Source organism: Paraphaeosphaeria sporulosa, assembly GCF_001642045.1.
Source record: "Paraphaeosphaeria sporulosa strain AP3s5-JAC2a unplaced genomic scaffold CC84scaffold_1, whole genome shotgun sequence".
NCBI lineage: Eukaryota > Fungi > Ascomycota > Dothideomycetes > Pleosporales > Didymosphaeriaceae > Paraphaeosphaeria > Paraphaeosphaeria sporulosa.
The window spans coordinates 4,144,631-4,172,246 of record NW_017253360.1 but is presented as its reverse complement, the minus strand read 5'-3'; the positions used below and the strand labels follow the sequence as shown (position 1 = coordinate 4,172,246).

General features: G+C 55.8%; 14 protein-coding genes across 14 annotated transcripts; 10 read left to right on the top strand and 4 right to left on the bottom strand.

Annotated features, from left to right (window-relative positions):
- The first annotated feature begins 4 nt into the window (after nucleotides 1-4).
- On the top strand, nucleotides 5-1,470 carry CC84DRAFT_1159973 (DNA-binding protein). Its single transcript, XM_018177374.1, has one exon. It carries the CDS (start codon nucleotides 280-282, stop codon nucleotides 1,138-1,140), a length of 861 nt encoding a protein of 286 aa, XP_018043066.1. The 5' UTR covers nucleotides 5-279; the 3' UTR covers nucleotides 1,141-1,470.
- An 800-nt stretch (nucleotides 1,471-2,270) lies between these two features.
- Nucleotides 2,271-4,609, bottom strand: CC84DRAFT_1171377 (uncharacterized protein; the record flags this gene model as incomplete). The annotated part of the gene is made up of 7 exons (XM_018179909.1): nucleotides 2,271-2,294; nucleotides 2,326-2,502; nucleotides 2,615-2,786; nucleotides 2,845-3,739; nucleotides 3,793-3,900; nucleotides 3,941-3,957; nucleotides 3,990-4,609. The coding sequence occupies 7 exons, from the start codon at nucleotides 4,607-4,609 to the stop codon at nucleotides 2,271-2,273; spliced, it is 2,013 nt and encodes a 670-aa protein (XP_018043065.1).
- Nucleotides 4,610-4,776: 167 nt separating this feature from the next.
- On the top strand, nucleotides 4,777-5,478 carry CC84DRAFT_155616 (uncharacterized protein). Its single transcript, XM_018185396.1, has one exon. The coding sequence runs from the start codon at nucleotides 4,944-4,946 to the stop codon at nucleotides 5,310-5,312; it is 369 nt and encodes a 122-aa protein (XP_018043064.1). The 5' UTR covers nucleotides 4,777-4,943; the 3' UTR covers nucleotides 5,313-5,478.
- Nucleotides 5,274-7,333, top strand: CC84DRAFT_1159970 (uncharacterized protein). The gene is made up of 2 exons (XM_018177373.1): nucleotides 5,274-6,130; nucleotides 6,189-7,333. The coding sequence occupies exons 1-2, from the start codon at nucleotides 5,645-5,647 to the stop codon at nucleotides 6,924-6,926; spliced, it is 1,224 nt and encodes a 407-aa protein (XP_018043063.1). The 5' UTR covers nucleotides 5,274-5,644; the 3' UTR covers nucleotides 6,927-7,333.
- Nucleotides 7,334-7,877: 544 nt separating this feature from the next.
- Nucleotides 7,878-9,938, top strand: CC84DRAFT_1159967 (tryptophan synthase beta subunit-like PLP-dependent enzyme). The gene is made up of 3 exons (XM_018177372.1): nucleotides 7,878-8,074; nucleotides 8,127-8,717; nucleotides 8,769-9,938. Exons 1-3 carry the CDS (start codon nucleotides 8,018-8,020, stop codon nucleotides 9,762-9,764), a joined length of 1,644 nt encoding a protein of 547 aa, XP_018043062.1. The 5' UTR covers nucleotides 7,878-8,017; the 3' UTR covers nucleotides 9,765-9,938.
- A 546-nt stretch (nucleotides 9,939-10,484) lies between these two features.
- Nucleotides 10,485-11,979, bottom strand: CC84DRAFT_1159965 (chord-domain-containing protein). The gene is made up of 3 exons (XM_018177371.1): nucleotides 11,772-11,979; nucleotides 11,148-11,679; nucleotides 10,485-11,090 (listed from the first exon to the last, which is right to left on the bottom strand). Exons 1-3 carry the CDS (start codon nucleotides 11,875-11,877, stop codon nucleotides 10,778-10,780), a joined length of 951 nt encoding a protein of 316 aa, XP_018043061.1. The 5' UTR covers nucleotides 11,878-11,979; the 3' UTR covers nucleotides 10,485-10,777.
- Nucleotides 11,980-12,142: 163 nt separating this feature from the next.
- Nucleotides 12,143-12,491, top strand: CC84DRAFT_1171373 (glutaredoxin domain protein; the record flags this gene model as incomplete). Its single annotated transcript, XM_018179908.1, has 2 exons — nucleotides 12,143-12,337; nucleotides 12,384-12,491. The coding sequence occupies 2 exons, from the start codon at nucleotides 12,143-12,145 to the stop codon at nucleotides 12,489-12,491; spliced, it is 303 nt and encodes a 100-aa protein (XP_018043060.1).
- A 207-nt stretch (nucleotides 12,492-12,698) lies between these two features.
- Nucleotides 12,699-13,621, top strand: CC84DRAFT_1078892 (Phosphoenolpyruvate/pyruvate domain-containing protein; the record flags this gene model as incomplete). Its single annotated transcript, XM_018173815.1, has 3 exons — nucleotides 12,699-12,776; nucleotides 12,837-12,924; nucleotides 12,987-13,621. The coding sequence occupies 3 exons, from the start codon at nucleotides 12,699-12,701 to the stop codon at nucleotides 13,619-13,621; spliced, it is 801 nt and encodes a 266-aa protein (XP_018043059.1).
- Nucleotides 13,622-15,876: 2,255 nt separating this feature from the next.
- On the top strand, nucleotides 15,877-17,769 carry CC84DRAFT_1227275 (uncharacterized protein). The gene is made up of 2 exons (XM_018183607.1): nucleotides 15,877-16,530; nucleotides 16,720-17,769. Exons 1-2 carry the CDS (start codon nucleotides 16,149-16,151, stop codon nucleotides 17,652-17,654), a joined length of 1,317 nt encoding a protein of 438 aa, XP_018043058.1. The 5' UTR covers nucleotides 15,877-16,148; the 3' UTR covers nucleotides 17,655-17,769.
- A 115-nt stretch (nucleotides 17,770-17,884) lies between these two features.
- CC84DRAFT_1201620 (uncharacterized protein) lies at nucleotides 17,885-20,272 on the top strand (the record flags this gene model as incomplete). The annotated part of the gene is made up of 1 exon (XM_018181732.1): nucleotides 17,885-20,272. The coding sequence occupies one exon, from the start codon at nucleotides 17,885-17,887 to the stop codon at nucleotides 20,270-20,272; it is 2,388 nt and encodes a 795-aa protein (XP_018043057.1).
- On the top strand, nucleotides 20,142-21,172 carry CC84DRAFT_155588 (uncharacterized protein). Its single transcript, XM_018185395.1, has one exon. It carries the CDS (start codon nucleotides 20,450-20,452, stop codon nucleotides 20,963-20,965), a length of 516 nt encoding a protein of 171 aa, XP_018043056.1. The 5' UTR covers nucleotides 20,142-20,449; the 3' UTR covers nucleotides 20,966-21,172.
- Nucleotides 21,173-21,419: 247 nt separating this feature from the next.
- Nucleotides 21,420-23,344, top strand: CC84DRAFT_1183273 (gamma-glutamyltranspeptidase; the record flags this gene model as incomplete). The annotated part of the gene is made up of 2 exons (XM_018180682.1): nucleotides 21,420-22,651; nucleotides 22,699-23,344. 2 exons carry the CDS (start codon nucleotides 21,420-21,422, stop codon nucleotides 23,342-23,344), a joined length of 1,878 nt encoding a protein of 625 aa, XP_018043055.1.
- Nucleotides 23,345-24,423: 1,079 nt separating this feature from the next.
- CC84DRAFT_1212203 (uncharacterized protein) lies at nucleotides 24,424-25,453 on the bottom strand (the record flags this gene model as incomplete). Its single annotated transcript, XM_018182433.1, has 3 exons — nucleotides 24,424-24,480; nucleotides 24,530-24,841; nucleotides 24,890-25,453. 3 exons carry the CDS (start codon nucleotides 25,451-25,453, stop codon nucleotides 24,424-24,426), a joined length of 933 nt encoding a protein of 310 aa, XP_018043054.1.
- A 242-nt stretch (nucleotides 25,454-25,695) lies between these two features.
- On the bottom strand, nucleotides 25,696-27,599 carry CC84DRAFT_1159961 (branched-chain amino acid aminotransferase II). Its single transcript, XM_018177370.1, has 4 exons — nucleotides 27,109-27,599; nucleotides 26,765-27,062; nucleotides 26,017-26,715; nucleotides 25,696-25,968 (listed from the first exon to the last, which is right to left on the bottom strand). The coding sequence occupies exons 1-4, from the start codon at nucleotides 27,350-27,352 to the stop codon at nucleotides 25,950-25,952; spliced, it is 1,260 nt and encodes a 419-aa protein (XP_018043053.1). The 5' UTR covers nucleotides 27,353-27,599; the 3' UTR covers nucleotides 25,696-25,949.
- Between the last annotated feature and the right edge of the window lie 17 nt (nucleotides 27,600-27,616).

The following is a 27,616-nucleotide window of genomic DNA, read 5'->3' as shown; positions in this document are numbered from 1 at the left end:
AATGTATTTTGCTGGTGTGATGTGACGGGTGCGCTACCAATCAGATAATTTGAACGCGTTGACGGCTGTGAGAGCTCAGTGCTCTACCAGACCTCGCCCTTCTGCAACCCACGTCCGCATCGCCGACCAGAAGCATGAGGGGCCTTCCTTGCGCACAAAAGGCTACTGCCACTCCGCGCGCTTCCCTGTCGCCGTAGCCGCCTTCCAACAGCCTCGAGCCTGCGACGTCAGGCACCACCCAAGATCAACGCGCAAAGAGCGGAACGCTACGCCGCCGCAATGCCAACAACCTACCTCACCACCCTCGCCGCCTTCACCGATTTCCTCACCGCCTACGTGCACACGCTCCTCTACCTGCGACACCTCTACCCGCTCGCGTCCTTCCTTCAAGTCCGCTTCCATAACACGCCCATTTTCCAGTCGCGGCACCCAGATGTCTGCCGATGGATCCAAGACGCCGTCGCCGCCGTGCGCGAGGAACTCCTCAAGGGCACCATCGCGCGCATCGCCGTTGTGGTGTTCCATCCGGGCTACGATGAAGGCAGTGGGAGTGTGAAGATACTCGAGCGGTACATGCTCGATGTAAGCGCATTCCCAGTAGTAACACGCGAAGAGCGCTTCATGGACATTGAGTGGGAGAAAAGCGAGGCAGAGAGACGCGCCGCTGAGGAAGCTGCGACAGAGGCAGAAACCGCTGGGCATAAGGGCAAGGGCAAGGGGAAGCAGAAACCCAAGGGGCTCGATGCAGAGGTCGATGTCAATCTGTCCGAGCAGTTCCGCGCTGCTTTCATCACCCTGACCACACGCGCATCTCAGCTCGAGCCGCTGCCGCCGGATTGCTCCTTCAATATCAGCATGGAGCTCAAAGACGAAGCCGATGTGGACCCCCCGATAGGGCATCCGCAGAAGTGGGTCCCTAGTCAGCCTAGTTTACAGAAGACGGGAAGGAAGGGCGCTGTCTTGAACGACGACGAGAACCATGGCCCATCAGAAGGTGGCGATCTGGGTGGTGCAAAGGTCACACCAATCAGGACTGTAGAGGCTGGCGTGTTCCGATTCGAAACATGGATCGAGGAGGGCAAGGCAAAGTTCGAAACGCAGTGGCCGGAGATGAGCAGCATTGATAGTTCAGCAGGATGAATGGCCGGGCAAAGTGAAAGGTATCGAATGCCATAACACCATGGACAATGACATGATCTGTCTAGAGCCTACGGAATGTATGTCACATTGAGCGATGTCACAGAGGCTTACTCTTGACTCTGCGTTCGTGAGTCCTACCGTGGATCCACGCAGTGAGACAGGCGCAGTAGTGGCACCGCTGATAGATCTTTGATTTGCCACCCAGCTGAGTCCATGTACAGCACTTCGTCGCGGCTTGACAAAGTGCCCCAAGTATCTGATACATTTTTGATTGGGTAACCCTTCGGAAGATAGGAGTCAAGCTGCGGCCACGTTGACAGAGTTGAACGAGCAATGGTATCATCACAGCCAAACATTACATACTCCAAATCCGTACCACTCAGGGCACTAAAAAAAAGATCGAAATAGCCTTGTGATAGTGACTCTGAAATGCCATGCTGACATGCAGATAAAATGCCTGGCTATTGAACCCGAAGCCCCAAATAATTGCGTCATCCCAAGTGAACTCGTGATCCGCTCATCTCTATCCCTAAAAGTTCCCCTGCGCGGCAGGCGGCTGCTGATGTCCACGCGCCTGTCCATCAGGGACAATCACCTCGCCGAACTGACGCCTAACGTCCTCAGGACAATCTTCAGGGTCTAGAGATCTTATGATCCTGTACCTACGCCGTCCCAGCCCTTGTGTAGGACCGGATGTGGCGGGTTTTGCGGTTGCGGTTGCGGTTGCGGTTGCGGTGCTGGCTGTACTTGCTGCCTCGGAACGAGGCCTTGGAAAAGGCGTATTGGGGCGTCCAGGAGGCCGTAGCCGACGTTTCTGTTGATGCTGATTATGGTCAGGAAGGTTCTGGTTCTGGTATTGGTTCCGATCAAAAAAAAAAAATTATTCTGTTGTGCAAAGAAATGACGAGCAACATACTGCTGTTGCAGTTGCAGTGCTTGCAAAGGCTGCAACGCCACACCCACTCGCTCCGGCTGGCCAGGATGCGCTGGAAGCTGTTGCGGGTAGGGTTCTTGTAAAGCTTGCAATGGCGCCATGCCCACTCGCGCCGGCTGGCCAAGACGTGCAGGAAGCCGTTGAAGGGGTGGAGGTACAAGGTTTGCGTTCCGTGCAGCAAGAGCTTGTTCTTGTGCTAGCCGTTGCTGGTGCGGAGCGGCTGCAAGGGCCCGAAGAGGTGGTGCTAGTACATACTGTGGATGTGCTGCGGCTGCTGCTGCTGGAGCCGGTGCAGCTAGAGGTGCTCTATTTATCAGTGCACCGCCAACCATGTGATATGGGAATGCTCGAACGGCTTCCTGTGCGCGACCAAGCCGTTGTTGCTCGGACTGCTTGACACGGTCTGAGACTTGTATCATGAGATCGGCCTGCAAGTGAGGTCAGCAAAATTCTAAAAAAACTCCATACCGTCTGTTGCAAGAGGAAAGAAAGACTGCTTGTATTGCTATCAACGGCAAACCATCGAGCAAGGACACTTACTTCTGATAGTTCAGGATTTTCGGCTTTAGCTTTGGCCAGGGCTTCATCGGCAGCCTTCTTGACCTCCTGTTCATGACGGTCTTCGACATTATCATGCAGTTGGCATCCTCCCCGCCCCACGTTGTGATCACTGAAGTGATTGTAATCCTTGATGTCTTTGGAGCAAACATAGCTGATAGGAGATCAGCTTCCCTTAACTGGATCCGCTCATATGGACTTGGAGTGCTTACCATTGTGAATTGCCACATTGCGGGCACAACATTTTGTTGCACCCATCCTGCTTGATGAAAGGCTTTTTGCACTTGTTGCAGTTGCGTATCAGAGCTGCCGACATAGCTTCCTCCACGTCATGTCTGACTGTGAGTTTTTCGTTCTTCTTGACTTCCTCGCAAGTCAACGGGATGTGCGTCTCCTTTTGGCAAAGGCGGCAGCTCGTTTTCCGACATTTTGGATTCAAGCAGCGAAACTCTTTGTCTTCATCCACGGATGGACAGATTTGTTTGAAATCACAGAAAGGACATTCATCGAGATCCAGCCCAGCACCCTCCAAGTCTTGCATTTGCTGCATGTGTTCGAGCCGATCGAAGGTAGTGTCGGTAAGGCAATCTTGGAGTTGCTGGCGTGTGAAATTGCCACCACACTTCGAATCTGCGAAGCAGATCGGCCGGCATCGCGAGCTGCCAATTTCACTCTCAACGTAGTTCTTGACGCATTCTCGACATAGGAAGTGCATAGTTGCTCCGCCACAGCCTACCATGCGGTTGAGAGGAAATTCGTCGAAGCAACACTGGCACTCGGTCATTTCTCCAGCTAGAACAGCTTCTCTTATATTGTTCTCTTCTTCTCGTAAGGCGTCTTCGGCTTTGCGGCGCTTGACAGCAGCTTCGTCACTCTTCTTTTTAGCGGCTTGTAGTTCTTTGGGTACTTGGCTCCCACGTTGGATTAGCGACGCTTCGATGTTTCGCTTGGTCCGCGCGCTGTGAACCTTTCTGAAGGGTTCCTTGTTGCGATCGTACTGATCGTATTCGCGCAGTTGTTGGTCGATGACGCCGTAGGCTTTGTAAAGTGTCTTTTGCTGCTTGATGACGAGGTTGATGTGTCTCACTGGAACGTAGACGAATTCGTCTTTCAGTAATTCAGCCCTGGGATAGTTAGCCGTCGTGTCCACAGAAACTTACTATATGAGTATTTGTTCCGCAGTAAGTGGTCTTGGAGATAGATTTGCTGGAAGAGTATTACATCGGTCTCTTGGTGGGGATTTCGACGTGTCAAGCGACAATCTCGGTCTAGATGTGATTGCTATTCATGGAACCACAATGGCAATACCAGCCAGCTGTCCTCCACTGTGCGGATATAGAAATGTAGGATGACTTACACATCGTTCATGTAGCTGTGTGGTCGGCCTTCGCCATCATCCTCTTCAAACTCACTGAAGCTGCGCTGGCGCTTCCTCTTTCGGCTGGCTTCTTCCTCTTCTTTCGGGTACGCTTCACCGTCAAGAAGTTGAGTGACGATGCGCTGGCAAGCCTCCGATGTTCGCGTATTGTCTTGTGTTTGGTCTGCGATCAGGGCGAGCACATGGTCGACGGAGATGTCGGGCAGAATGTCAAGTACCATCTGCAAGCAGACCGCAACGGTGACCAGTTCACTCTCTGCAATGTCGGCTTCGACATTCATGAGGTTGTTTGGTGCGGCGTTAGCGAGTCGATGGTTGTTCACTGCGGGTGCGAGATCAGGTTGATCGAAGTCGTTGGGCCCGAAGTCAATGAAGTCCCGTTCATAATCTTGTTCAAGAGGGCCCAGTCGAGCAGCGCCTTCCACGCCCAAGCCACCCCAATTGCGCTCCTCCCAGTCCTCTTCGGTCTCGGGTCCACCCAGTTCAAATTCTGGAAGGGCATCGACTTCATAACTGCGGTCGTCCCCGTAGCGGGATAAATCATCCTCGTCGTCAGAGACTAGGTCAATGACCTGACGTTGCTCAGGCCCGGCATTCATGAATCAACCTGTAAAGTCTGTAGGATGTGTGATGTAGGGCAGGTACCCGTGCAGTCGCGTCTTGCGTGGGTTGGGGTTTCAGGGTGCCGATTGCTGTCTGTTTTAGGAAGTCTAGGTCTAACAGATGCTTCAATCAAGGCGCAGCGACATGATTTATATTGAACTGGCAAAGGAACCGACAGTAATGAAAGAAATGAAAGTGAAGGAGCACGGCAGCTGCAGCGCGAGTGAACTCGCAGTTACCGCTGCAGCCTCGTCGAGGCGGCCTCAGCAAAGGCAATCAGGCGGGAAGATGAAAGACAGAAGCACGAATTGAAACCTCGCTGGCGAAACAATGGCTGTGCTGTACCGTGCAGGACACTGTGCAGGCGGCGATGCGGATGCGCATGGACGCAGCGAGCTGTCGCTGTCTCAGTCGACGTTGGCGGGGTGCAGACACGAGGCACGGCGGCTGTTACGTGCATGTGCCACAGCATTCTGGTCGCTACCGCCAGAGGCAGTGATGATGGACCGTTCACTTTGCAACTCGTTCGAAGATGCAGTTATACCAATCATGGCCTGCATCATTGGCGGGCCGCCGCACAGGCCGCAAGAAGCGATGATGAACGCAGATGAACGCGGTGCCACGGCTGCGGGAGGGAAGAACAAGCTTATTCACGGCCACAGCCTTGGCCACGAGTTCCTCATTCCGCTCTTTATGTAATAGTCTTCGAAGCATCTGCGAACCAGCTTCCACGACCTTCGGGAGTCTCCGCATGACCAGTCTGCCCTAGTGAGACGCGGCGGTTTCCTGCGGCCTTCGTCGGAGTAGACGGAGTAGACGCGCCCTAAGCAACGTCTTTGTCAGTATATAAGATACATCTGGAGCAAGGGTCCACACACTCCACAAACCTGGGGAAGTGGCATACGTGGGCGAAGCGCAATCAACGTTTCGCATCCATTATCTTTCTATTCAAACTGGGCGCAACCCACAAACATTTGAAAAAGTCATATCAAGAGTTATAACATCACAACGTGAACGCTCGTCACTACACGATGGGCTCCCTTGTCCAACTGCCTCACGGCTCCTCCCCAGACCTCGCGCTCGTTCATCCAACCCTGGAAGAGAAGCTCATCCAATTCAACCTCAATGGTGCGGAATGGCGCGGTGCCCTTTCTCAAGAAGCGTACCTTCGCCGAGAGGACGTTCTCTCACAGCAGGACCAGACGAAAGATGGAGGCATCTCTTACTGGATACTGATCGATAAGACCGCAAATCGCAATCCTTTAGACCCTACGTCATCGGCACGCCTACCGCTCGCAAGCTGCGAAACATATCGCAAGAAGGCGCTGGTCTGGCAGGATGGGGAATTGAAAGAAACGATATGTCATGGGATCGGAAGTGTCTTCTGCGCGCCACATCTGCGAGGCAGGAAGTACGCTCAGCGGATGATGCAGGAGCTGGGCGAGGCCCTAAGGACCTACCAGACAGACGAGAAAACAGACTGCATGTTCTCGGTGCTCTTCTCTGACATTGGAAAGGTGAGTGGAGCTTGCGCTCCAATTTTGCGCTGGCGTCGGCGTAGACTGACTAGCACAGAAATTCTACTCCGACTTTGGCTGGGAAGCTTTCAGATCGTCTCATGTCTCTCTGCCTGGCGAAACGTCGAAGGTCAAAGATCCGGGTAGTCTCCCAGCTGCGCGGCCGCTATATGCAGAAGACCTGGCAGAGCTGTGCAAGATTGATGAAGAGCTCATCCGCAAAAGCCTGCAAGAACGACCGAAAGGCAGCCACGCCGCTGTAGCACTTGTTCCCAATATCGCAAATATCAGATGGCACCATGCACGTGAAGAATTCGTCGGCGGCGAGCTGCATGGAAATGCACCAAGGGTGAAGGGCGCCATCGTAGGTACCGAGAAAGGCAAGCGGGTGTGGTGTTACTGGACGCGCATGTGGTACAACCCAGATGCTACACAGGCGAAGGACAACACGCTGCACATATTGCGATTTGTGGTAGAAGACCAGGGTCGTTCAAGCTGGGAAGGCAGCGGTACAAAGCACGTCGAGGAAGCATCAAACGACCATTCCCACGACGCGGCGATCGCAGCGCTTTTCTACGCGGCACAACAGCAGGCGGAGGAATGGAAGATGGAGCACGTTGAAGCCTGGAACCCGTCGTCTGCGACTTTGGCCGCAGCGCGCAGGCTGGATCCCAACGCGAAGTTGATTGACCGAGACATGGAGAGCATAGCAAGCTTGAAGTGGTATCCGCAGCATGACGGGCCTGTGGCAGAGTCTATCGACTGGATCGGGAACGAAAAATATGGGTGGTGTTGAGCTGGGAAGATATATACGCGTCCCAAGTTAACGCAGAATTTTTCAAGTCCAATGCTACAATCGCGAAAAAAAATTCCCAATGCGTATTACTATCGGGCACAGCGCAGTGGAACGTGGATACCATTGCAAGTGCGGCTTTGTCCAGCGCCCATTGTTCCCACATCCCACGGTCGCTCACAAATTCTTCTTCAAAAGTCCGGCAGCGCCGAAACATTCAATGAAAAATGAAAACCCGTCAGATTGCACTCAACGTCCTGCCTTCCAGACCGGCCGAAGCCCGACATCCAGTTGGCTGAAGATCATCGCCACGCACGCCGAAGCACACGTAATAAGGCCTCACTCCGGGACATCGAGGCTGATACTCATCAGCCGGGGTTGCGAATCTGTGGCTACAATGAAGTAACTCAGAAGAGGACCTTTTGTCGGGATTAGTATTTGGACAACAGTCGCTGTTGGTTGCTACACTCACGTAAACTATAGAAATGATTCTGTGGATTTGGTTAGCAAAAGAGTTGCGCGAAGTTGGATCAGGTTTGCTCACCTATGAAGTATCGTCGACATGAAGAAGAAAAGAGAGCCCGAGGGCAGCGCTGTTTTTATAGAGCGTGGGAGCGCGCAGGGGCCGCCTCGCTTAGCCCATCATGTGACTTAGCGCGGCGAAGTTTTGCGCTTGGCGGTCCGCGCGCCTGCCGAGGGTGGCCGATTTCGCCGGCGAGAGACGCAGGAACGGCCGGCGGGGCAGGCAGGAGCAGCCGCGGGGCAGTCACCTTTCACAGGCCGCACCAACGTGGAGGATGCGGTGCTGTAGAGATGGATGCTCCAGGGTGATTCTGTGAAGCCGCTTCATGTCTGGCTGCTTGTCAATGATGCTGGGACACTGTCCTTATGCTGACAGCAGCGCTCGGAAGGAAGCTCAGTGCTGCTGAGTCCGCCAATAAATTTTGTGAGTCTGCTGCGATAGCGGTCCGACCTTGAACCCCCACGGGGACTGCACTTTGTAAACCACAACTCGCTTCACGTTACTGGTGTTCGTGAGGCTCCACGTCTTTTCCGCATTGCAATTGATTCTTTGACCTGGACTACCCAACGCTATGGCTTCACATACCGCGTCCCAGCGCTACCTGAGCACCCGGGGAGGGTCCTATGATGTGAGCCATACCCCCGTACATCGTTTCACGGACGCCCAGACTGACCCGCCAGTTCTCCTTCGAGGAAGTCGTACTCAAGGGCCTCGCCGCTGACGGTGGCTTGTTCATCCCAGAAGAGATCCCAGTACTTCCCAGCGACTGGGCTACCAAATGGCATAATCTCTCCTTCGAGGACCTCGCATACGAAATCTTCTCCCTCTACATCTCGCCGTCCGAGATCCCCGCCGCCGACCTCAAAGACATCATCCGTCGCAGCTACGCTACCTTCCGCGCGAATGACGTTACTCCGACCGTGACTCTTGACAAGGACAAGAACATACACCTGCTAGAGCTGTTCCACGGGCCTACATTTGCGTTTAAGGATGTGGCGCTGCAATTCCTGGGCAATCTCTTCGAGTACTTCCTCGTCCGGAGGAATGAGAACAAGAGCGGACGCGATAGAGAACACCTGACTGTCGTTGGCGCAACGAGCGGAGACACTGGATCTGCAGCCATCTATGGCCTGAGGGGGAAGAAGGATGTCTCCGTCTTCATCATGTTCCCACATGGCAAGGTCAGCCCGATCCAGGAGGCACAAATGACGACCGTACTGGATGCCAACGTGCACAATCTGGCTGTAGACGGCACGTTCGACGACTGCCAGGCAAGTAGCATATGTATCCAAACCTACGGACAGCAGCTAATAATCCCGCAGGACTTCGTCAAGGCACTCTTCGCCGACCCAGAGATGAACAAAACGCACAAGCTGGCCGCCGTCAATTCTATCAACTGGGCGCGCATCCTTGCCCAGATTACATACTACTTCTATTCCTACTTCAACCTGATCCGGCAACAGTCCTTCCTCCCAGCCTCTAAGGTCCGCTTCGTCGTCCCGACGGGTAACTTCGGCGATATCCTCGCGGGCTACTTCGCAAAGCGCATGGGCCTGCCGGCAGAGAAGCTGGTCATAGCCACTAACGAGAACGACATCCTGCACCGCTTCTGGGAGTCCGGTCGGTACGAGAAGCACACCGTGTACGGTGCGGCGGCCGAGGGCGGGTTCGCCGAGGACGGCGTCAAGGCGCACGAGAGCGGCGTCAAGGAGACGCTGAGTCCCGCCATGGACATCCTCGTGTCGTCCAACTTCGAACGCCTACTTTGGTTCCTCGCGTACGAGGTGTACAGCACATCTGCGGACGCAGTGTCGCAGCGCCGCGCGCAGGCCGGTGACCACGTGAAGAACTGGCTCAACGATCTCAAGGCGAAGGGCGGGTTTTCTGTCGACAAACAGATTCTGGCTGCCGCGCAGGAGGACTTTTCTTCGTATCGTGTCAGCGACGAGGAGACGATTGAGTCCATCAAGCAGACCTACGCCGCGCCTTCATCTAAGGGCTACGTCCTTGACCCGCACACGGCTATTGGTGTTGCGGCTGCGCTGCGCTCAGCAGAGGTCTCGGGCCCGCCGTCAACGCACCACATCTCGCTCGCGACCGCACATCCTGCCAAGTTCAGCAGCGCCGTCGAGCAGGCGCTGCCGGACGACAAGGCGTACTTTGTGGAGAAGGTGCTGCCGGAGGAGTTCAAAGGTCTGGAGGACAAGCCGAGAAGAGTGAGCCATGTGAAAAAGTCGGATGGCTGGCAGGGTGTGAGGAAAGTGGTGATTGCTGAGGTAGAAGCGGAATTACAAGCTGCGGATAAGGCGGGGCGGTAGATGGACGCTGAGTTAGTACGCTGGGTATGATACATGTGGACACGAGATGAAAATGCGGGCTTGCCTAGAAGCAGAGAGGCTATAGATGTTCTTATTCCCTGCTTTCTGGATATACGTGCACATGTGAAATTCGCCTTTATTGAGATGCGACGTCTCCAGTCACGTCAAAGAGACAGACAAGTCCGAGAGCGGAATCTGAGGCTATGCGTGGCGTAGGTACGATACAAAATCAACGAGGCATGCCCAAGATGACATGACCACGACCCATGCGCATATATCACATTGCGCCGGCACAAGACTCGGGCCTCATTCGCACCTTCGTAAGTTGTCAAGCAGGTGTGCTCTTGAATAATTCGTCCTGACTCAAATTGATATCTGCCACGTCTTGAAGACAAAGAATTAGCTTCCCGCGAGACGCAAGATCCAATGCAAAAGAGATCCAGGTCTTGTTCACGAACTATTGATATAAGTGTCCCGTCAAGTGATAGACAAGAACCAGCACACGGTCTGACACGAAATTAAAGCACTAGATTTCTGGAGTACCTTATGCCGTAGAAACTTATTGCACAATACGCTCGTAGAATTGAGATCAGATTATCTTTTCCAAAAAAATATAATAAAATTTAGTCACAAATTCCGGGGTTCAATTGTCAGCTACTGTGCTGTATGAACTATGGCTGCCGCCTGATAGTAAGACAAAAGATCCAAGTCCAGTCATTTGCGTCGGTCACTGACAATCAGAACATGAGAAAGTACAAAGCCATCGTTTGTACGTTGGTTTTGTTGGATACCGTGACTGAATGTAGCCCGGCCCTATCTACCCATGTTCTCATAGGCATGCTCCGCTATCATCTCAACCTCTCATAAGCCCTTATGATAGCGATTGCCAGTGCCATACTTACAAATGGAATCATCGCCTTCGTTATCGTCGATTTCGTCGTCAGCCGTATCAAACCCCCATGCGCTATCCTCATCCCAACACCATGAAGGACACCTAGTACAGTCCGGGTATCCTATACACGACCCGCCCTGCCAACTTGTATCATCTCGCCTGTGAGCTTATCATCCGAGCGCAGGACAGGCCACGCCGCGCCATCTGCCTTAACCAGCGTCAACTCCAGCTTCGTACCTAGGATCCTGTGTTTGCTATCTTCGGGTTTGATAGTGCCGAAGAGCGGAAACTCTGTTGCGTAGCGCTTGCTGTCCGATGTGCATAGATCGAGGTCGACGTGGTCGGCGTGGAAGACTACTTTTGCGGACTCCTTGTCGATCTTCTTAAGGTAGAGCGAGGCGATGACTGAGGTGCCTGTCTGGTAGAAGTCGCTCCTGTATTCTGTTAGTATAGTAGCCCACCAACAATGTGCTCAATGTATCATAACATACCTCACGCTCTCGACCTTCTCCTCTCCACCCTTCTTTCCGGTTCCTACGAATAGATGCCTGTTCTTGGTCTTGCACCCCTCAATGTTCATGAATTGATCAAACTCAAGCACCCGCCTCTTGCAGCAGCTCCAGCCCTTGCTTCCCTCATGGAATATCGGCGCTCCAGGATGATGCACGCAGGTCTCTCCCTCGCGATTGCCGCCCTTGAACTTCTGTCCACAGCCCTTCCGTCTACATGTCATTCCCTGCTTGACCTCTAAACTGGGGTCATCGTCTTCTGACTCCTCCGGCGGTTTTGGCGAGGCAGCGGGCTGTGGTGGTGCGGACTGCGCGGTGGGTACGCGGGGTACGGGTGCGGGGAGAGATTCTTGGAGGCTGCCGAGGTCGACTTGCGTGTTTGAGGGGACATCGGGCGCTTGTGTAGGTTCGGGGGCGGGCGTTTCGTCTACGTCTGAGTGGGTGCCCGTTGTGCAGGGTGGGATGGTAAGGAACTCGTCGAAGGTGAGAACGCGGGGTTTGCAGCATTTCCAGCCTGGTAGAAAAGCGTTGTGTCAGCATTGGAGACTGTACAAGACCTATGGCTGGTTTCTAGGCGCGTAGCTGGAGGAATTGGGAACTGCTTACCCTTCTGCCCCTCGTGGAAGACCGGCGGGCCGGGGTGATACAGGCACTCTTCGCTCTCATTCTCGTACGTCTTGCCGCAGCCCTTATGAACGCACTTCTTCGCCATGATTGCGATTTGGTTTCGGAAACAATGCTGCGCCGACAGGTAAGAGCAACGAGCGAATAATAAGCTTTTCAGAAGCGCAATCGGGTGGACTGTGTGTTGCGCTTCAGTTGTCTGGAATATTCTGGAAGTCGTCGAGTAGCGGTATGTCATAGGTCCTAGCGCCGGCAGAAAAGGAGCTTAATGCTAGGCGGTGAGGGAGCTCCCCTTCCTACCTTGCATGTGTATGCTCTCGGTGCATATCGTCGACTGTTTCTGCTTCACAAACATGTTTCGAGCTTCGTCGCGGTTGCTGCAGAGTCGCATCACCTTCTTCACGCGGAGCCCTTGCTCGCTCTGCGACACCGCGAAAACAGCCGTGCAGAACGTTCGCAAAGAGCGCAACTTCGACTACGAGGAAATCAACGTGATGGGGCCTGGTCAGGAGAAATGGAGGGATGTTTACGAGTTTGATACTCCGGTGGTAAATATGCACGCCAATCGAACTAGAACGCACACTAAGTGACAAGATACACGTCGATAAAGCATCCGAGACATCTACCTCCTCCGCAAAACTTATGCATCGCTTCAACGAGACACAGGTGAAGAAGCTGCTGGATGAGGTCGAGTCAACGTGAAGGGGTGTATGCACGGTGTACAAGTAACATAGCGCGATGTAAGGTGTGGGGTAGCGTCGAACGTGAACCATTAAACGAGGGGTACATGGACAGCTCTCCGAACACATGACAATGGCGCAAATCTTGCGAAGTGGACTCCCTTTTCTTATATCAATCCGTTCCGCGAGGCCAGTAGCTTATCATAGATCTTTCTCAAACACCGCCAACATGGCGAACCCACTGCAGCAGGCAAGCAGGATATTCCAGGCCTTCCGAAAGGGAGGACCAACGTTTGGAGCATGGCAGGTACGAGCATCACGTTACCTCCACATCCATATGATTATACAAGTATTGAGTCTCTACCAGATGCTCCCCGGCACAAACCATTCTCGTGCAATAGCCCGCTCAGGCGTGGACTGGATCTGCGTCGACTGCGAGCACGGCAACATCGACGGTACCTTCCCTCTCTCCTTCCCTCTCTCCTTCCCTCCCGGCATCCCACCCTAAGCCACCCAGACTCCCAAATGCACGAAGCCGTCAACGCTATCGCCAGCGCCCGCGTCTCCCCCCTCGTTCGCATCCCCGCCAACGAACCGCACTACATCAAGCGCGCCCTTGACGCTGGGGCCCACGGCATCGTCGTGCCCCTGATCTACTCCGTCTATGACGCGCAGGAACTCGTGTCCGCCGCGAAATTCCCGCCCCAGGGTACCCGCGGCTTCGGCTCCCCCTTCAGCACGCAGACCTTCAACGATGATGACCTACCCACGTATCTGCAGCACGCGAACGCCGCGCTGATTACGATCGTGCAGATTGAGACGAAAGAAGCGCTGGAGCAGGTCAGCGAGATTGCGGCCGTGGAGGGGGTAGATTGTTTGCTGATTGGGCCCTTTGATCTGGGGAATAACATCGGGAGACCGATACTGGGGGAGATGCATGTGGAGTTGAAGGAGGCGATTGACCGGATCAAGGAGGCTGCGCATGCGAAGGGGAAGAAGGTAGGTATCTATTGTACGACTCCTAAGGATGCGAGAGATTGTGCGGAGAGGGGGTTTGATTTTATTAGCATTGCGAACGATCGCGGGGCGATCACAGAGTACTTTAGCCAGACGTTGAAGGTGGCGAGCGGGGAGTCTGAGTTTACCTCGTAAGACGTTGGCGTCTGAGTTCTCATACATACATGTCTTCTGAAAACGTGTCTCTAGAAGAGTTCCCAAAGTACAGCTCCTGGGCTATGGAAAAGTCTGGATAGCTAGATATCCTAGAGAAGTTCTCACCAAAACATCTAACACCGCAAAATCACCAACACTAAGCTCACCAATAGAAAGTGCCGACATGGTCATTTGATCGGGAAGTGAGTCAAACCTCAAATACTCCCAGTTCCAGTGGACTCAAGACTACACCTCCCAGGGGCACCATAGATACACCCGAATACGCCATACGCCATACGTGGAGCAATCAAACCCTGCATCTCTCACCACAGCAAGACTCGGTACCTAATCAACAGAAACGATCCTCAGATCCCAATCTCCTACGCGTTGAACAGGCCAGCCTCGTCCACATCCGAAGGTAAGCGGCCTTGAAACCTTCCTGACCCTACCTACCACAGTTTTACACCTCGTGTAACGTTCAACACCGACCGTGCGCGCCTTTAGCTCCATCTCGGGGATCCTACATACTGCGAAGGCTATGCTAGGTGCAAAGCGAAGCGAGCTGCGAGGAATACAAGGGGACCTGCTTGATTGAGAGTGGTATCGGAGACGCAAGCATGTCGCTAGCGCGCAACTTTGCTCCATGAATTACACTGCCCCATGCGCGCCTTTGGTCGCGTACCTGGCGATGGACACTATCGAAGTTGTGGTCTTGCGACTCCTGGACAGCGTACGTTGGTGCAAGTGTGCGTGAGCCTGCGAGAAGTCACAGTCAAACAACCACGCACCACCTACCCTCGAGCGGAAAACGCAACTCGCACGACACGGAAACGTCAAATCTGCAAGCCATACGCTTCGCAGCCCCGGGCGGGGTCCGCCAATTCACACCTGGTCGTATGCGATAAAATGGGCAATGGGTAAGTACATGGTAGCGATAGTATCAACCCATCACGGAGTGCCGCTCCTGAGGTCAGGCCCAATCACCGTCGGGGTGGCTGCTATTTGTTGCCTTGGGGGCCCTTTGGCTGGGGCCAGGGAAAGCACGTGGATCGTCAAAAGAAAAGGGCAAGGCGGGAGTGAGATGGGCTGGGATGAACGACTCCGAGGGTAGCGTGGATGAGGTCGAATTACCGGTCGGGGTTTCATGGGACGGGGGGGCGGAGGTGTGAGCACTATGTGGATTGGATTGGGGTGTAGATGGGAAGAGGGTGGTGAGGCTATCGAGGCTGTGTAAGCGAAAGGCACGCCTCTACACAGTTGAGCGCGATGTTAGTATACCATTCCAAAAGGCAGTGTAGTACCAGTTGTACAGCAGAGTCGGTCCGATGCTCCCCAGCCCAGCCACACTCCGTCCCCCAAGCCCACAGGGCTGACCACGGACCTCAGCATCCCGCAAGCTTCTTACATGTACTCTCCGTCAGGCGCAACGCGCGCCACGGGAGACCCGTCGCCGCTTCTCCGCATGCTCGAGATCTGGAAATACTCCGCGTCAGCAGCGTAAGGTAAGAGCGGACGATCCTGGTAGGCAGGCTAGACGATGCATGTGTACTCCAGAAGGGTGCGGGACTGTGCCGCGCCAATACAGCGTGTGATACTGGAATAGTTGAATGGCTATCTTGGGAGGGTGATCGATATAAGGAATGAGGTCATGGTGCGTTGTTGTTATTGGGATGACTTGAATCATTTTGTAATGCTGGGGAAAGTTGAATGGGTTGCCGTGTGGATAAATATTGCGCATTGAGATCTGCCGGCATGCTGACGGCACCCTGTGCAGGCTGTTCTGTGATAGAGCAGAGTGAATTGCGTGCGCACCTGCGTACGACTGCTGCTCCTCGCAGTTGGCCCGACGCGGGGAGATTCAGCAGGTTCATGCGATTGGCGCGGGGGTTTTGCGTAGAGAATTGCAGTCTTCGACGGTAGCCGTTAAGCTGCCCAATGAAGCAAGATGGAAGCAGCGCAATCCTCGAGAGCGGTGCATGAGACCTATCCTCAATATCTTTACATTGGCGCAGCAGCAAGGGTGGCCTGGGACAGGTGTAGTGGTGGGGAAACCTTGCGGCATGAAGCATCGCGGCATGATTGATGGCTGAAACGACAAATTGTCCGCACTGTTGTTCTGTTCTAGAACGAGGAAACGCCGAGCACAAGTTTCGCATGGAGAACGTGCGGGCCAGGAAACATGGTCGTCGTGCAGTGGAAGTCACCCATGTGCAGAGATTCACGATGCAAGCGAGTAGCGAAGCTATTCTTGCTCTTCGGTAGCGACAAGCGACAGATATGGCATCCACGCGACTGGAGTCACCCGAGTCTAAAAAGAGGCACGACTGGGATGAGGGTGCCAACGGACGAGGAAGACTAGGCGACTGCGACGTGTGAAGTCAGTGGGGTAGAGTCGGATAGATTGTGGTAATATCGAGAGGCCACGGCCACGAGCCACGATGCCAGGTTTGGCATGTCATCAGGCTGAGCTCGATAGTACTGCAAAGTCCGCATCGGAGTGCCGGTCGCTGTCCGCTGGGCAGATGAAATGGGCAGCCTCACGACGGATGCGGGTGCTGCAAGAGCAGCGAAGGTGCAGATCTGCACAGAGAAGATTTGGGTGTTGTCAAAGAGGCAGCACGCGTGCTGCATGGGGAGGTGGATATTGCCAAATTGGCAGAAGCGAGGTGCATTGAGAATGGCGTCGAATGCAGAGGTGGGTGTATTGTTAGTAAGGCGCTCCCTCGGCGGAGGTCCAATGATGGTGGAGTGCGGAGCGGGCCCAGCCGTTTCACAGTCCCGAAAGAGCAGGTTAGCAGCCGTCGCGGCCCACCACTGTGCAGTGTGCAGGCCGCGAGCGCGCGGTTCCAGGCGTTCGCACGAGCGAGATGATGCGGGCTCCACACGCGCGAATGGGAGGCGGCGAGCAGGTGGGCGCTGTGACGGCGACACGCAGCGGCAACAGGAGACTGCTGGATGGCGAGGCGCACGACAATGGACGGCGGACACGCGAGGCAACGACGTGCATCGCGATTCAGCGCGATGCAACGAAATGACGGTCGACGGCTAAGAAGGTCTCCCGCAGGCCTCACACCACGCCAGAGGACCCCGTTTTGCAGGCTGCGCAGTGCGCACTCTACCTGGCGAAGGCCGCTTGGCCGTCCTGGGCGCAGGCGACTCGCGTGCAGCCCGCGACCCCTGCCTTGACTGGCGCGTTCGGTTTCACGAGGCTGGCGCGCAAAACAAGCCGCAGAGATGGCGATCGGCACGCAGCGGCGGCCGTGATGAGCGTGCGACTGCCTCTGCCGTGGCCTGGATGGCGAGCGCCCGGCTGAGAGGGTGGTCTGGCTGCTTGCGCAGAGGCACAGCGCGTGGTTGCCCATGGCCAGCTGGCCTCGCACAGTGGGCGCGCAGGCCGCTGGTGTTTCGGCTGGGCAGGCCGCTCGTGGGCCGACCAGGGAGAGCGACAGGGGCGCCGCCGGCCGCCGGACTGTCGATTGGGCGAAACACGCAGTGCCCCTGGCCAGCATGGGTGCGTGCACGCCGCGCCGCCGCGCTAACGCCCTCTGTGCCCTCCCCAGTCGGCGCCCAGCCTGCCCTTGCTCAGGGTCAGGGACGCTTCGGCGGTGCTGCGAGCCCGTCGGGCCTCCCAGCTGCACTGCACCCGCTCGACTCCTCTCACGCCCTCCCACGAGCGCCCGAAGAGCCTCAGTCTCGACCTCACCACCGCACGCCGCTGCGCCGTGCTGCTTCCCCTCCTTCTGTGCTCTTCTCGCCTCTTCGACAGAGCGCTGCCGCCTCGCTCTCTACGCCCGCCACCCCAAGGCCTGTTCCGCCCTGCCACCGCCTGCTCAAGCTGTCTCAGGCCTCCTCGGTGCCCATCGTGTCTTTGATTCGGGTAGGTCCTGCGCTTCTCTTGTCTCTTCTTTGTGCCGCCTGCAGCAGCAGCTCTAGACCACCACACTTCACTCACTCCAAGTCGACGCGCCCACAGCCGCTCGAACAAAGCGCTCCTTTCTTACACGCGCACAGGTCATCCGTACCATCCAGTTGAATAAGCCTTTTCGTCGGTCGCACTGCTATACAGCCGCACACTGTCCCCGACAAGGACCTGGAATTGAACACCGTTGATTCTCCTGGGCCACCATCGCTCCGTCATGAAATTGAACAGGCACCACTAATCGCCCATCCGTTCTTCTCTGGTGAACTCTCCCCGTAACCTTCGTTACACCACATTCGTTTGTCCCCGTCGCCTGTCGCGCGCCGGCCACCTTTCAATTCACCATGAGTTCGAAGACCTTCAAAGACCCCATTTACCCATTGGACAACCATTGCTCCGTCATCCACAAGAACACGCTCTACGTCTATTCGCCGCAGGGATTCCAGTCGTTGGATTTGGCCAAGGGTTCACAATGGGAGAAGCTGCCCATGGATATATCGCTGACGGGCGCTGAGTGTATACTCGCGCCCTCGTCTGGGGATGCCAACACCGACATGATGTTCGTCGTTGGGGGAAGAGTGAACGAGACCGTAAGGCAGTGGGACTACCCTGGGCTTATGCACTACTCGTTCAAGGATAAGAAGTGGGATTGGCAGCGGTCCGAGACTTGGGTCACGAAGGAACGAACGAATCATGCCGCCATTTATATCCCTGCCGCGAAACAAATCCTCGTCTACTCGGGCTCCTCGGATCCTCAGTCAAGCGGTCTCTCGTCGGAGAGCTTCTTGATCGACACGAAATCGCCTTATGCTGTTCTCAGCCAGCCAGCTGGAGCCAACCCGCCCCTCATCAAGCCCATGCTTCTGCCGTGGGACGAGACCCATGCAGTCATGGTCGGAGGTGGAGCCTCGAATACGGCCATCTATACCTTCGGTGCAATGTCTGATGCTTCTGGTGCGATGGAAGGATGGAAAGATCTCGGTATTACGATCACTGAACCCATCACCAGCCCGGAGACAACCCAATGTACCTTGATTAACGGCGAGGATGGCAGTAAGGTGCTGGAAACATTCAACATGGGCGTGTCGCCAAACACGGTCACGCGGACCGTCCTCCTCAACAAGGGTGGATCTGTTGCTGCCCAAGGCACGACCGTTGGCGTAAACTCGAAACGATACGTGACGCTTGACGACTTCCCCAAATACAACGACACCCTCGCCTCGGACCTCATCCGAAGCGGCTACTCAGTCGCGCAAAGCGACTCCGATAGGATTGTCTTCTCTGGAGGCAACGCCCAGGAGCCTCTGAGCATCTTCGACGGCTCAGAGAACTCTTGGGTCAACGCAACCGCACTCTTCTCTGGCAGCCAACTGAACAACATCCTACAACCTTCCTCCTCGGCTAGCTCCTCAACACCGACATCGACTGCCACTGAGACAGCAGCGGCTTCCTCCTCCGCGGCCGCCGGCGCCCCCGCCGGTGCCGCCGTAAACAACAAGGACAGGATGCTGACAGTCCTTGGCGCAACTCTAGGTGCCATATTTGGCATCGCTGCTCTGTTGATTTTGCTACTGTTCTGCCTCAGGTGGAGAAAATCGAAGAAAAGGAGGACAGCGCAGGGTGGATACGTGGAGAAGGACCGCTTGAGCTTTGCCGATCGCGGTGCCGAGTTCATGAAGGAGGCAGGAGGTGTGGGCAGTAAACCCAGGTTCACAGAAGTGAATGCTTCCCAAACCTCTCTCGCCATCATTGCAGGAGGCGCCGGCCATGGCCACAAGCGTGGCATGTTGAGCGATTCGAGTACGTCGGGTCTGGTCAAGAAGGCCAGTCCGCTCGGATACACTGAGCCCGTCGAGCTGTCCAAGTTCGACTTGAAGCCAGAACCCATCGATGAGAGGATGGTTCGACAGAACTCTGGCCGGATACCGCCCGCACCCAAAGCTATTGGCAACGTGAGTAGAAGCCGCAGTTCTGGCTGGAGTCGCTATTTCGCCAACAACGATGCCACCAACCTGGCAGCTATGCCTACCGACAACCGCTCAACATTTGCTTCTGACCGTACCAGCACCGCCAGCCACTCATTGTACACCGACTCGCGCATGTACAGCCAGCCAATGCAAGCCCCTCCACCACTCGATATTCCCAAGTTCGAGAACCAACGCATCAGCAAAGTCACCACCGGCAGCCCGACACTAGGTAACTCGACAGACAACTTACCCGGTCAGCCTATGCAGGCAGAACTTGCACGAGCCAATTCGGGAGCCAGCACGCGCTCCGGCATCAGCAACGATGATCATCACTATCTCCGGGATCCTGTCGAAAGCTGGACACCTGTCGGCCACGAAGAGCGACCAGTGAGCAGCAACTACACGGGCAGTGTTGTTATGAACGATTATCGCGACGGCGCTAGTTCATACTATCCCGATGGCACATCCTCGTTCTACCCGAAGAGCGGAATCAGCTCCTTCTACCCTGGCCAATCGAAGATCGGTGGACCCGAAGTTCGGGAAAGCACCAACACCGTCTTCCCGGGTCAGAACCTGGGCAACATTCAGCCACGCCAGCAACAGCAGCACAATGATTTTGAGTCTTTCTACCCCGCGCCCCCACGCCTAGGCGGTGCGCCAGACGGCCGAGAGAGCCAGATCACTGTATTCCCCGGTGGACCTACCGGCGACCGTAAAGAAGGAGGACAAGACATGTCCTGGCTGAACCTCGGCGTCCCCAAGTGAACGATCTCTTTCGGTTTCCCTGTCTCCTACGGATCTCTCAGCCACTCAGGCGGTTCTCATGCATCCATTTGGCCCTGAACAAAAGTCGCATCATTCCTACCATACCAGTCTCCATCTGCTTCGAGCATAGCTAGCGAGCGCCGGGCGTCCGAAGTCTTTTCTGCCATCCATCCATTCATGCAACAACATTTCCCAAATTTTCGGCTGGCTCTTTCAAATCCAACACGCTTGGTACATACATACACTCGCGCGCTGCAGCCCGCGCTTGCACCTGCAAGTATTCTTTGCGTTGCGCGTCTCTTTTGTCCGCTGCATGCATCATACCCTAAGCTTTACGCTTTGCGACCGGTCGTTACTACAATACCCGACACCCATAGCGGTGTCAAACCCCACCTCCCTCCGCCTTGTATATACTCCTCCAGCGCTTCTAGATACTTTCTCGTCTCTCGTTCAACTACATTTCCAGCCTTCGTTTCTCTTTGTTGTTGCATAGCTGCACTTCTCTGTTCTGTTTGCGCAATCTTTTTGCTTGTCTATAGCTGTGTGTCATGTGGCGTCTACAGATGGGACACGGAAAGCTTTTCCTTGCTGTCTGTATCTAATCCACATCAGCATCATGCCAGCGCGTGGTGCCGAGTAATGAATTTATTGAAACCGCAATTGGTCCTATGTGTCAATCTGATAGCGGTGTGAAACTGACTCTGCCGTTGTGTCGTTTGCGGTCTAGCTTCCAATCTGGGCGTGACTGCCCGCTGTCTGCACGTCGCTACCCGCCGTAGCTCGTCTCAGCCTTCTTTGAAGTGATTCAACGAGTCGCGCGAGACTATCGGGGCACCGATTCACGATCCGAGGCCGTGCCCAGCGTGCGGTGGTTAATCATGCTCCAGGCACCAAGTCACGAGTTCCGATTCAGGTCGCGAGGTCCGATAAGAACGATGAACTGGGATTCGGGATTCAATCCAACTCAAGGCAAAAGTTCCATTGTGTGCTATTGATACAAACATTTATGCACGGCAGGGAAGATTGTTGATCCGCTCTTCGACCTCCGACCTCGTTCGTCCACGGCCCGACCCACCCACTGACACGCCGCGGCTTAGACCATCGGTCTCACCCAAACATTGGTGTACACCATCGCGACACCAGCGCCATGGTCACGACATCTGCCACGGCGTTCCTGCTCGCCCTCTCGGCCCTACTGCATGCCTCCCGTGCTTCAGCCTCATCATTTCGTCCCCCACAGATAGTACTCAACCCGCATCAAGATCCCGACTCATCACATACGTCTTCAGACCCCCGCCTCGGTGCCATCGCCAGCGAGAGCAAACTATGCAGCCGCATCGGCACTGACCTGCTGCGCGCGGGCGGTAACGCCGCCGACGCCCTCGTTGGCACCGTTTTCTGCGTCGGCGTCGTGGGCATGTACCACAGCGGGATCGGCGGTGGCGGCTTCATGCTGGTCCGCAGTGCCTCTGGCGCCTATGAGTCTATCGACTTCCGGGAGACGGCGCCAGGGGCCGCGTCCGAGGATATGTATGTGGGCAACCGAAATGGCTCTGTTTTCGGGGGATTGGCAGTTGGTGTGCCGGGGGAGCTGAGGGGGTTAGAGTATCTGCATCGAGGGTATGGGAACCTTAGTTGGCAGAGGGTGATGACGCCGGCGATTGAGCTTGCGGAAGGGGGGTTTGAAGTTGGGGAGGATCTGGTAAGGTATATGGATGTGGCCGAGAAGTTTATCTACGGGCGGGATTTTCTGAGCGAGGAGCCTGCGTGGGCGGAGGACTTTGCGCCGAATGGGACGAGGCTTAGAAAGGGGGATGTGTTGACGAGGAAGAGGTATGCGAAGACGCTTAGAGCGGTGGCGGAAGGGGGCGCAGGTGTGTTTTACGAGGGGCCCATTGCGGAAGCGACAGTAGAGGCTGTGAGGGCGTCGAATGGGACGATGACGCTTGAGGACCTACGTGGGTATGAGATCAGGAGTAGAGCACCGCTGCAGGCGGAGTATAAGGATTTCAAGCTCGCGTCTGTGGGTGCGCCCGCGGCGGGGGCTGTTGTGCTCAGCGCGTTCAAGACCATCGAGGGCTACGAAGGCATGAATGATGCCAAAGCTACTAACCTGAGCACTCACTACCTCGACGAGGCGCTCCGTTTTGCCTACGCGGAGCGCTCCTCCCTAGGCGATCCAGACTTCGTGAGTGGGACGGCCGCCCACCAAGATACTATGCTCAGCGAGGCCTCTGCTGCCCGCAAGCGCAGCAAGATCTCGTCTGATCATACGCTTCCTATCGAAGAGTACAACCCGGACGGCTACGAGATCCTCGAAAACCACGGGACCAGCCACATCGTTGCGGCCGATGCCTCCGGAATGGCCATTTCCCTCACGTAAGTATCCCCAATAATATCAACCACCACGTTACTAAAGCCCCCAGCTCAACAATCAACCTCATCTTCGCCGGCGGCCTCATTGTCCCCTCCACCGGCGTAATCCTCAATGACCAAATGAATGACTTCTCCCTCCCCAACACTCGCAACGAATTCGGCTACCCGCCCTCCCCCTCGAACTACATCCGGCCCGGCAAACGCCCCCTCTCCTCCATCGCCCCCGTCATCGTCGAGCACGCCTCCAACGGCAGCTTGTACTACGTCCTCGGCAGCGCGGGCGGCGCCAAAATCATATCCGCTGTCGCGCAGAACTTGTGGCATGTGCTGGACCACAATATGAGCGCGATCGACGCGCTGTATGAGCCGAGGTTCCATGATCAGCTGATTCCGAATGTCATCGCCTTCGAATGCAATTCTACGAATCCGAATTGCGCGCCGGACGGGAAGGCGCCGCACGACCTCGGGAAGTCCGACGTGGGCGGTTTGCATCCCTGGGCCGAGTCAGGCATCGGCACGGGCACCGCGCGCGCGTTCGACAACGGCACGATTGCGTTCATGAAGGAGAGGGGCCACAACGTCACGTGGATGCCGCAGGGCTACAGCTCGGCCCAGGCGCTGCGGGTGTGCTGGAACGGGACGTTTGAAGCGGCGGGGGAGCCGCGGCAGCGGGACAGCGGGGGGTTTGCCGTTTGAAGAGCGCGCAGTTCAAGGGTGCTGATCGATGAGACGGAAGAGCTGAAGACTATGGGGGGTTGTGCTGGGATGTTCAGGCCAGTATGCTTGCGAGGCTGCCGGTGGGCTTCGTTGCTCGGTGCATAGAACGGCGTCGAGGCCGTTGGAGCCACGGGCCGGCGCAGAAGATGTTGAGCTCGACGGGATACCGTCTCTGCACCAGAGGCTGCTGGGTGCTTGTGCGATGGCTCCGCTGGAACACGCGCACGACATGTGTCATGACGCGGACGAAGGGCGAGAGGATGTACATAGTCGACCAGGATCTTGGTGCGCTTGAAGACGTTGTCCACGAGATGAAGTTGCGTGGTGGAGAATGGGAGGAACTGCAGATATCATATTGGAACTACGGATATAGAGCAAGATAGAGCCTATAGAGGAAAGATACACCGTCATCTACGCACGTGGGCCGTAGACACAGTTCCGGGTGGAGATCAGTGGAGGACGACTACAACGGCAGGTCTGCTATGCAAGGTCAGGATCCAATGGTACGGTTGACTTCTTTGGCTCTCACGTGAACATGAAGACGGGATATAGCATCGCGTCCAGGTCTAGATACTCGTAGCAGCTCGAGTGACCCTGTAGGCAGTTGTGAAAGGATCTGACCTGGCAAACAGGCTTCATGGTGACACAAGAGCCTGAGTCAATCTCCATGCCAGAACGATACAAACTTCCGCCCAGGAGCTCTACTCTTGTCGATCCAGATCTCATGCGCCACACCGGCCTGGGTTACGCAACACTGCAAGCGCTTCACAACAGATGAAGCAAAGTCACGTCTTGTACAGAGCTACGATACAATTCCCCACCCAAACCCACGAAGGCTATCCTGACTACACCAATCAAATCCCGTGCTTCGTCGCGAGCCCGTATCCAGACGCCGCTCGCAGGCCCGCAGAAGAGATGCCATGCGCCGAATTGAATCGAACCAGCCAACCACCAAGCGTAGTGACACATGGAGCCAAGTCAGCAGCGCCGAAGAAAAACCTGACCATTGAGGAACCGAAGGAACTGGATATAGGAAACCGAGGGAGCGCGCTATACAATCAAGCTGCCGTCTTTGCGGCCGCAGCCTTCGCAGCTGCGGACTGATCTTCGAATACCTATATCATCATCAGCTGCTGCGCGCGGGGTCTCGAGGCATGAACTCACCTTCTTCTCGCTGGGGCTGAGCGCCTTCCATTCATTTGCGACAAGTTTCATCCTCTCCTGAACTACGATGCCTTGATATTCCCCAGAGCTAAGACGCTCTTTGGCAAAGAGAACAAAGGGGCCCGACCTAGCGGCTTTGTTGTGGCGCGGATCGATCAGCGTGTCGTACTTGGACTTGAGGCCGAGCTTGCGCTTCAAGGCGGCGCGCGCATAGTTGGCGGCAGCAATCTCTTCGGGTGTGTGCGAAAGAATCCACTTGTCGTACGCGGCGAGTTTGGCATCCATATTCTGCTTGGCAAGCTGGTTGTAGTGCTGCAGAGGGTGTCAAACAGGCCTTCTTCACTTCGCCAATGTACATACCTCTCTTTCGGCTGGTGTCAAGTTCTTGTACTTGACGGCCGCTTCCTTCATGATCGACTGTGAATCCTCAATGTTCTTGGAACCCTTGAGGGACTCGCTAGCGAACTCGGTCCATGCGGAGCTGTTTGATCGTTTAGGTGACCCCTTCAGCAGCGCCCTCTCCTTCAGCTTCTTGATTGTCTGGGCTTCCTTCTGCTCTGCTGTGAGCTCCTTTGCTGGCTTCTTCTTCTTTGGCGCAACCTTCTTTGCCTTCTTGGGGGCCGCTTTCTTGGTCGTGGTTTTCTTCGCTGTAGTTGTCTTCGCCGTCTTCTTTGTCGCTACTGCCTTCTTCACCTCCCGCTTGACTCGCGCGGTGGGCTCAGTCGCGCTCTTGGTGGCATATGCGCGGCGCCCCTCGAGAATTGTAGTTCGAAACGCGCGAACGATGGCGCCGACGGTGGGCTGGGAAGCGCCATGGCGAGCGAAGAGGGTAGTGCGGAGCAGCTGGGAGATGCGCGGGAGGTCGTGTGTCGATGTTTTGGGCACATCAGCTGCCAAGCGGCAGAGCGCGCCGCGGGCGAGCATTGCGTGGGGGGCGCTGGTCGATTGTTGTGGACGCGTAGAAGACGGCGAGGGGTGCGAGTAGCGAGTCGTGGTAGTGGGACGGAATCGGCCGCGCAGTGATTTGGAGAGGTTGGGAGGTTGGCTAGGGGGAGCCTTGCTCGCGACTTCCCTGGAGGTAGCTGTCCGGAAGGGGCATGGCGTGCTCCAGCGACGATAGACGTCACACAATTGGTACCTTGCAGCTGTGGTCATTCTGTCTCGATGCATGAGAGCAGCAAAGCATGCATTGTATACATTCTCCAGTCTACATCGAAGCTAAAGCTGTCTATAAACTTTGGACTTTGGGCATCTGGCATGCACCACCTGCCCAATGCTGTGGCATTGCTTCAAACGCCGTTGCTCGACGTCCATAGATCGCTCCAGGGATCAACAATTTTCCCCACATGCTCAAGCTTCTTCTATAGTTACTTGCTTCCGTTGTTGGCGTCGCGCGCCGTTACCACTTCTCGGCCAATCTTCACTCCGGGACCTTGTAGCTGCGGGGAGTTAGCTTACACTCATCAAGCAAGGCACAGGTCGCTTACCTCCATGGGTGCTCTTCGTCACCGTACTGAATGGCCTCCATCCAGTCCTTGACCTGTCCTGTAATGGGACCACACTCCTCGTTCTCAGCCAGACCGCAATCAACGAGTCGTCCCTTCCAGCTGATTCGTCGCACGGGGCTGACAATGGCAGCAGTACCAGCGCCGAACACCTCCATCATGCGTCCCTCGTCCGCAGCATCAGCGAGCTCCTTCATGGTGAACTTGCGCTCCAAGACTTTCCAGCCCTTCGGCTCGAGGCGCTCACGCGCAAGGGCCAGAACCGAGTCACGCGTGACGCCCTCCAAGATGGTTCCATCGAGAGGGGCAGTCAACAGCTCTGGTTGTCCGGTCTCCTTGTTCTTGATCGCAGCGAACAGATTCATAGTCCCGACCTCGGTGACATATTCCTCCTCGCCGAACAGCCAAAGGTTCTGGTGAAAGCCTCTGCTCGCCGCCTGCATCTGCGGGACGATGCAAGGGGCGTAGTTGGCACCTAGCTTCTTGTCTCCTACACCACCAGGCCAAGCTCGTACAGCGTAGTCTGTCGCCTCAAGTGACACAGCTTTGAATCCAGTCGGGTAGTATGGGCCCACCGGCGAGGCAATGACGTACAGAAGAGCCGAGGCCGGTGGACCGACGCCGAGGGTGCGCTGGGTGCCGATCATAGTCGGGCGGAGGTACAGCGAGTATCCACGCGCACTATTCGAGTGTAAGCCTGGGGCTTGCGCTGAGGCGAAATGTGACTTACTCAGGAATGAAGCGCTCGTCGACCTTGAGGAACTTGCTGATTAGCTCGATCAAGGCGTCGCCATCGAAAGTGGGGAGCGCAATGCGCGCAGACGACTTGTTCAAACGGGCCATGTTCTTTTCCGGTCGGAACAGTCTGATGCCACCGTTTTTGTCCTTGTATGCCTTCATTCCCTCGAAGCACTCGAACGCGTAGTGAAACACGCAGGTAGCGGGATCGAGACTAAGATTTTGGTAGGGAGTAATGCGCCCTGGAAGCCATCCTTCGGATGCAGTCCATTCGAGCGAGAGCATGTGGTCTACATGGGTTAGGAACCTTCTCATGTACGTCTCAACAGCTCGCACCTGAGAAGTTGCGGCCGAAGACAAGTTCCTCGGGAGGCAGCAATGCCTTTGGGGTCGTGGTCCTCGTGATAGAGAGCTTGGAAGGCTCAATGTCCTTGATCGTCGTGCCGACAGAGGCATCGGCGTGGATGCTGTACGGTCGCTCGGTCCGACATCGCAGTGAGGCGGCAACGCTGGTGGCAGCAGGCCGAGTGGCGCGTTGGGAGAGCGATGAGAGCAATCGCAATGACCGTTGTTGGAGCATTGTGGGCGGCTGTGGAGGAGGAAGCACAAGACCGAGAGCGTGGGGAAGGCAATGGTAGTGCTGCGACGGAATCTTTTGTATATCAAACCGACGCTTACCGCTCGGAGCAGCTTCTAGCTCCCCGATGCCGACCGAGAACCAATCGGCGGGCGCTGGGAGTCATGTCTCTGCGGAAGGGCGCAACTGGGTCCGACTGCGAAAGACATGGGGCCTGCAGTTCGGATATCAGAGGCTATTGCCGTGCTGCCACCCTCTTGCTGGCGT

Bases quoted from the DNA above. Each gene is read 5' to 3' on its own strand.
- CC84DRAFT_1227275 (XM_018183607.1), top strand. From the start codon at position 16,149: ATGGGCAGCCTCACGACGGATGCGGGTGCTGCAAGAGCAGCGAAGGTG. The intron at 16,531-16,719 runs GTGGGCGCTGTG...CCCGTTTTGCAG, and splicing joins GAATGGGAGGCGGCGAGCAG to GCTGCGCAGTGCGCACTCTA.
- CC84DRAFT_1159965 (XM_018177371.1), bottom strand. From the start codon at position 11,877: ATGGCGAAGAAGTGCGTTCATAAGGGCTGCGGCAAGACGTACGAGAAT. The intron at 11,680-11,771 runs GTAAGCAGTTCC...CTTTTCTACCAG, and splicing joins CTTCCACGAGGGGCAGAAGG to GCTGGAAATGCTGCAAACCC. The intron at 11,091-11,147 runs GTATGTTATGAT...AACAGAATACAG, and splicing joins GAGAAGGTCGAGAGCGTGAG to GAGCGACTTCTACCAGACAG.
- CC84DRAFT_1159970 (XM_018177373.1), top strand. From the start codon at position 5,645: ATGGGCTCCCTTGTCCAACTGCCTCACGGCTCCTCCCCAGACCTCGCG. The intron at 6,131-6,188 runs GTGAGTGGAGCT...TGACTAGCACAG, and splicing joins TCTTCTCTGACATTGGAAAG to AAATTCTACTCCGACTTTGG.
- CC84DRAFT_155588 (XM_018185395.1), top strand. From the start codon at position 20,450: ATGCAACAACATTTCCCAAATTTTCGGCTGGCTCTTTCAAATCCAACA.
- CC84DRAFT_1159973 (XM_018177374.1), top strand. From the start codon at position 280: ATGCCAACAACCTACCTCACCACCCTCGCCGCCTTCACCGATTTCCTC.
- CC84DRAFT_155616 (XM_018185396.1), top strand. From the start codon at position 4,944: ATGGCTGTGCTGTACCGTGCAGGACACTGTGCAGGCGGCGATGCGGAT.
- CC84DRAFT_1159967 (XM_018177372.1), top strand. From the start codon at position 8,018: ATGGCTTCACATACCGCGTCCCAGCGCTACCTGAGCACCCGGGGAGGG. The intron at 8,075-8,126 runs GTGAGCCATACC...CTGACCCGCCAG, and splicing joins CCCGGGGAGGGTCCTATGAT to TTCTCCTTCGAGGAAGTCGT. The intron at 8,718-8,768 runs GCAAGTAGCATA...ATAATCCCGCAG, and splicing joins GCACGTTCGACGACTGCCAG to GACTTCGTCAAGGCACTCTT.
- CC84DRAFT_1159961 (XM_018177370.1), bottom strand. From the start codon at position 27,352: ATGCTCCAACAACGGTCATTGCGATTGCTCTCATCGCTCTCCCAACGC. The intron at 27,063-27,108 runs GTGCGAGCTGTT...TAACCCATGTAG, and splicing joins CTTCGGCCGCAACTTCTCAG to ACCACATGCTCTCGCTCGAA. The intron at 26,716-26,764 runs GTAAGTCACATT...ACACTCGAATAG, and splicing joins GACGAGCGCTTCATTCCTGA to TGCGCGTGGATACTCGCTGT.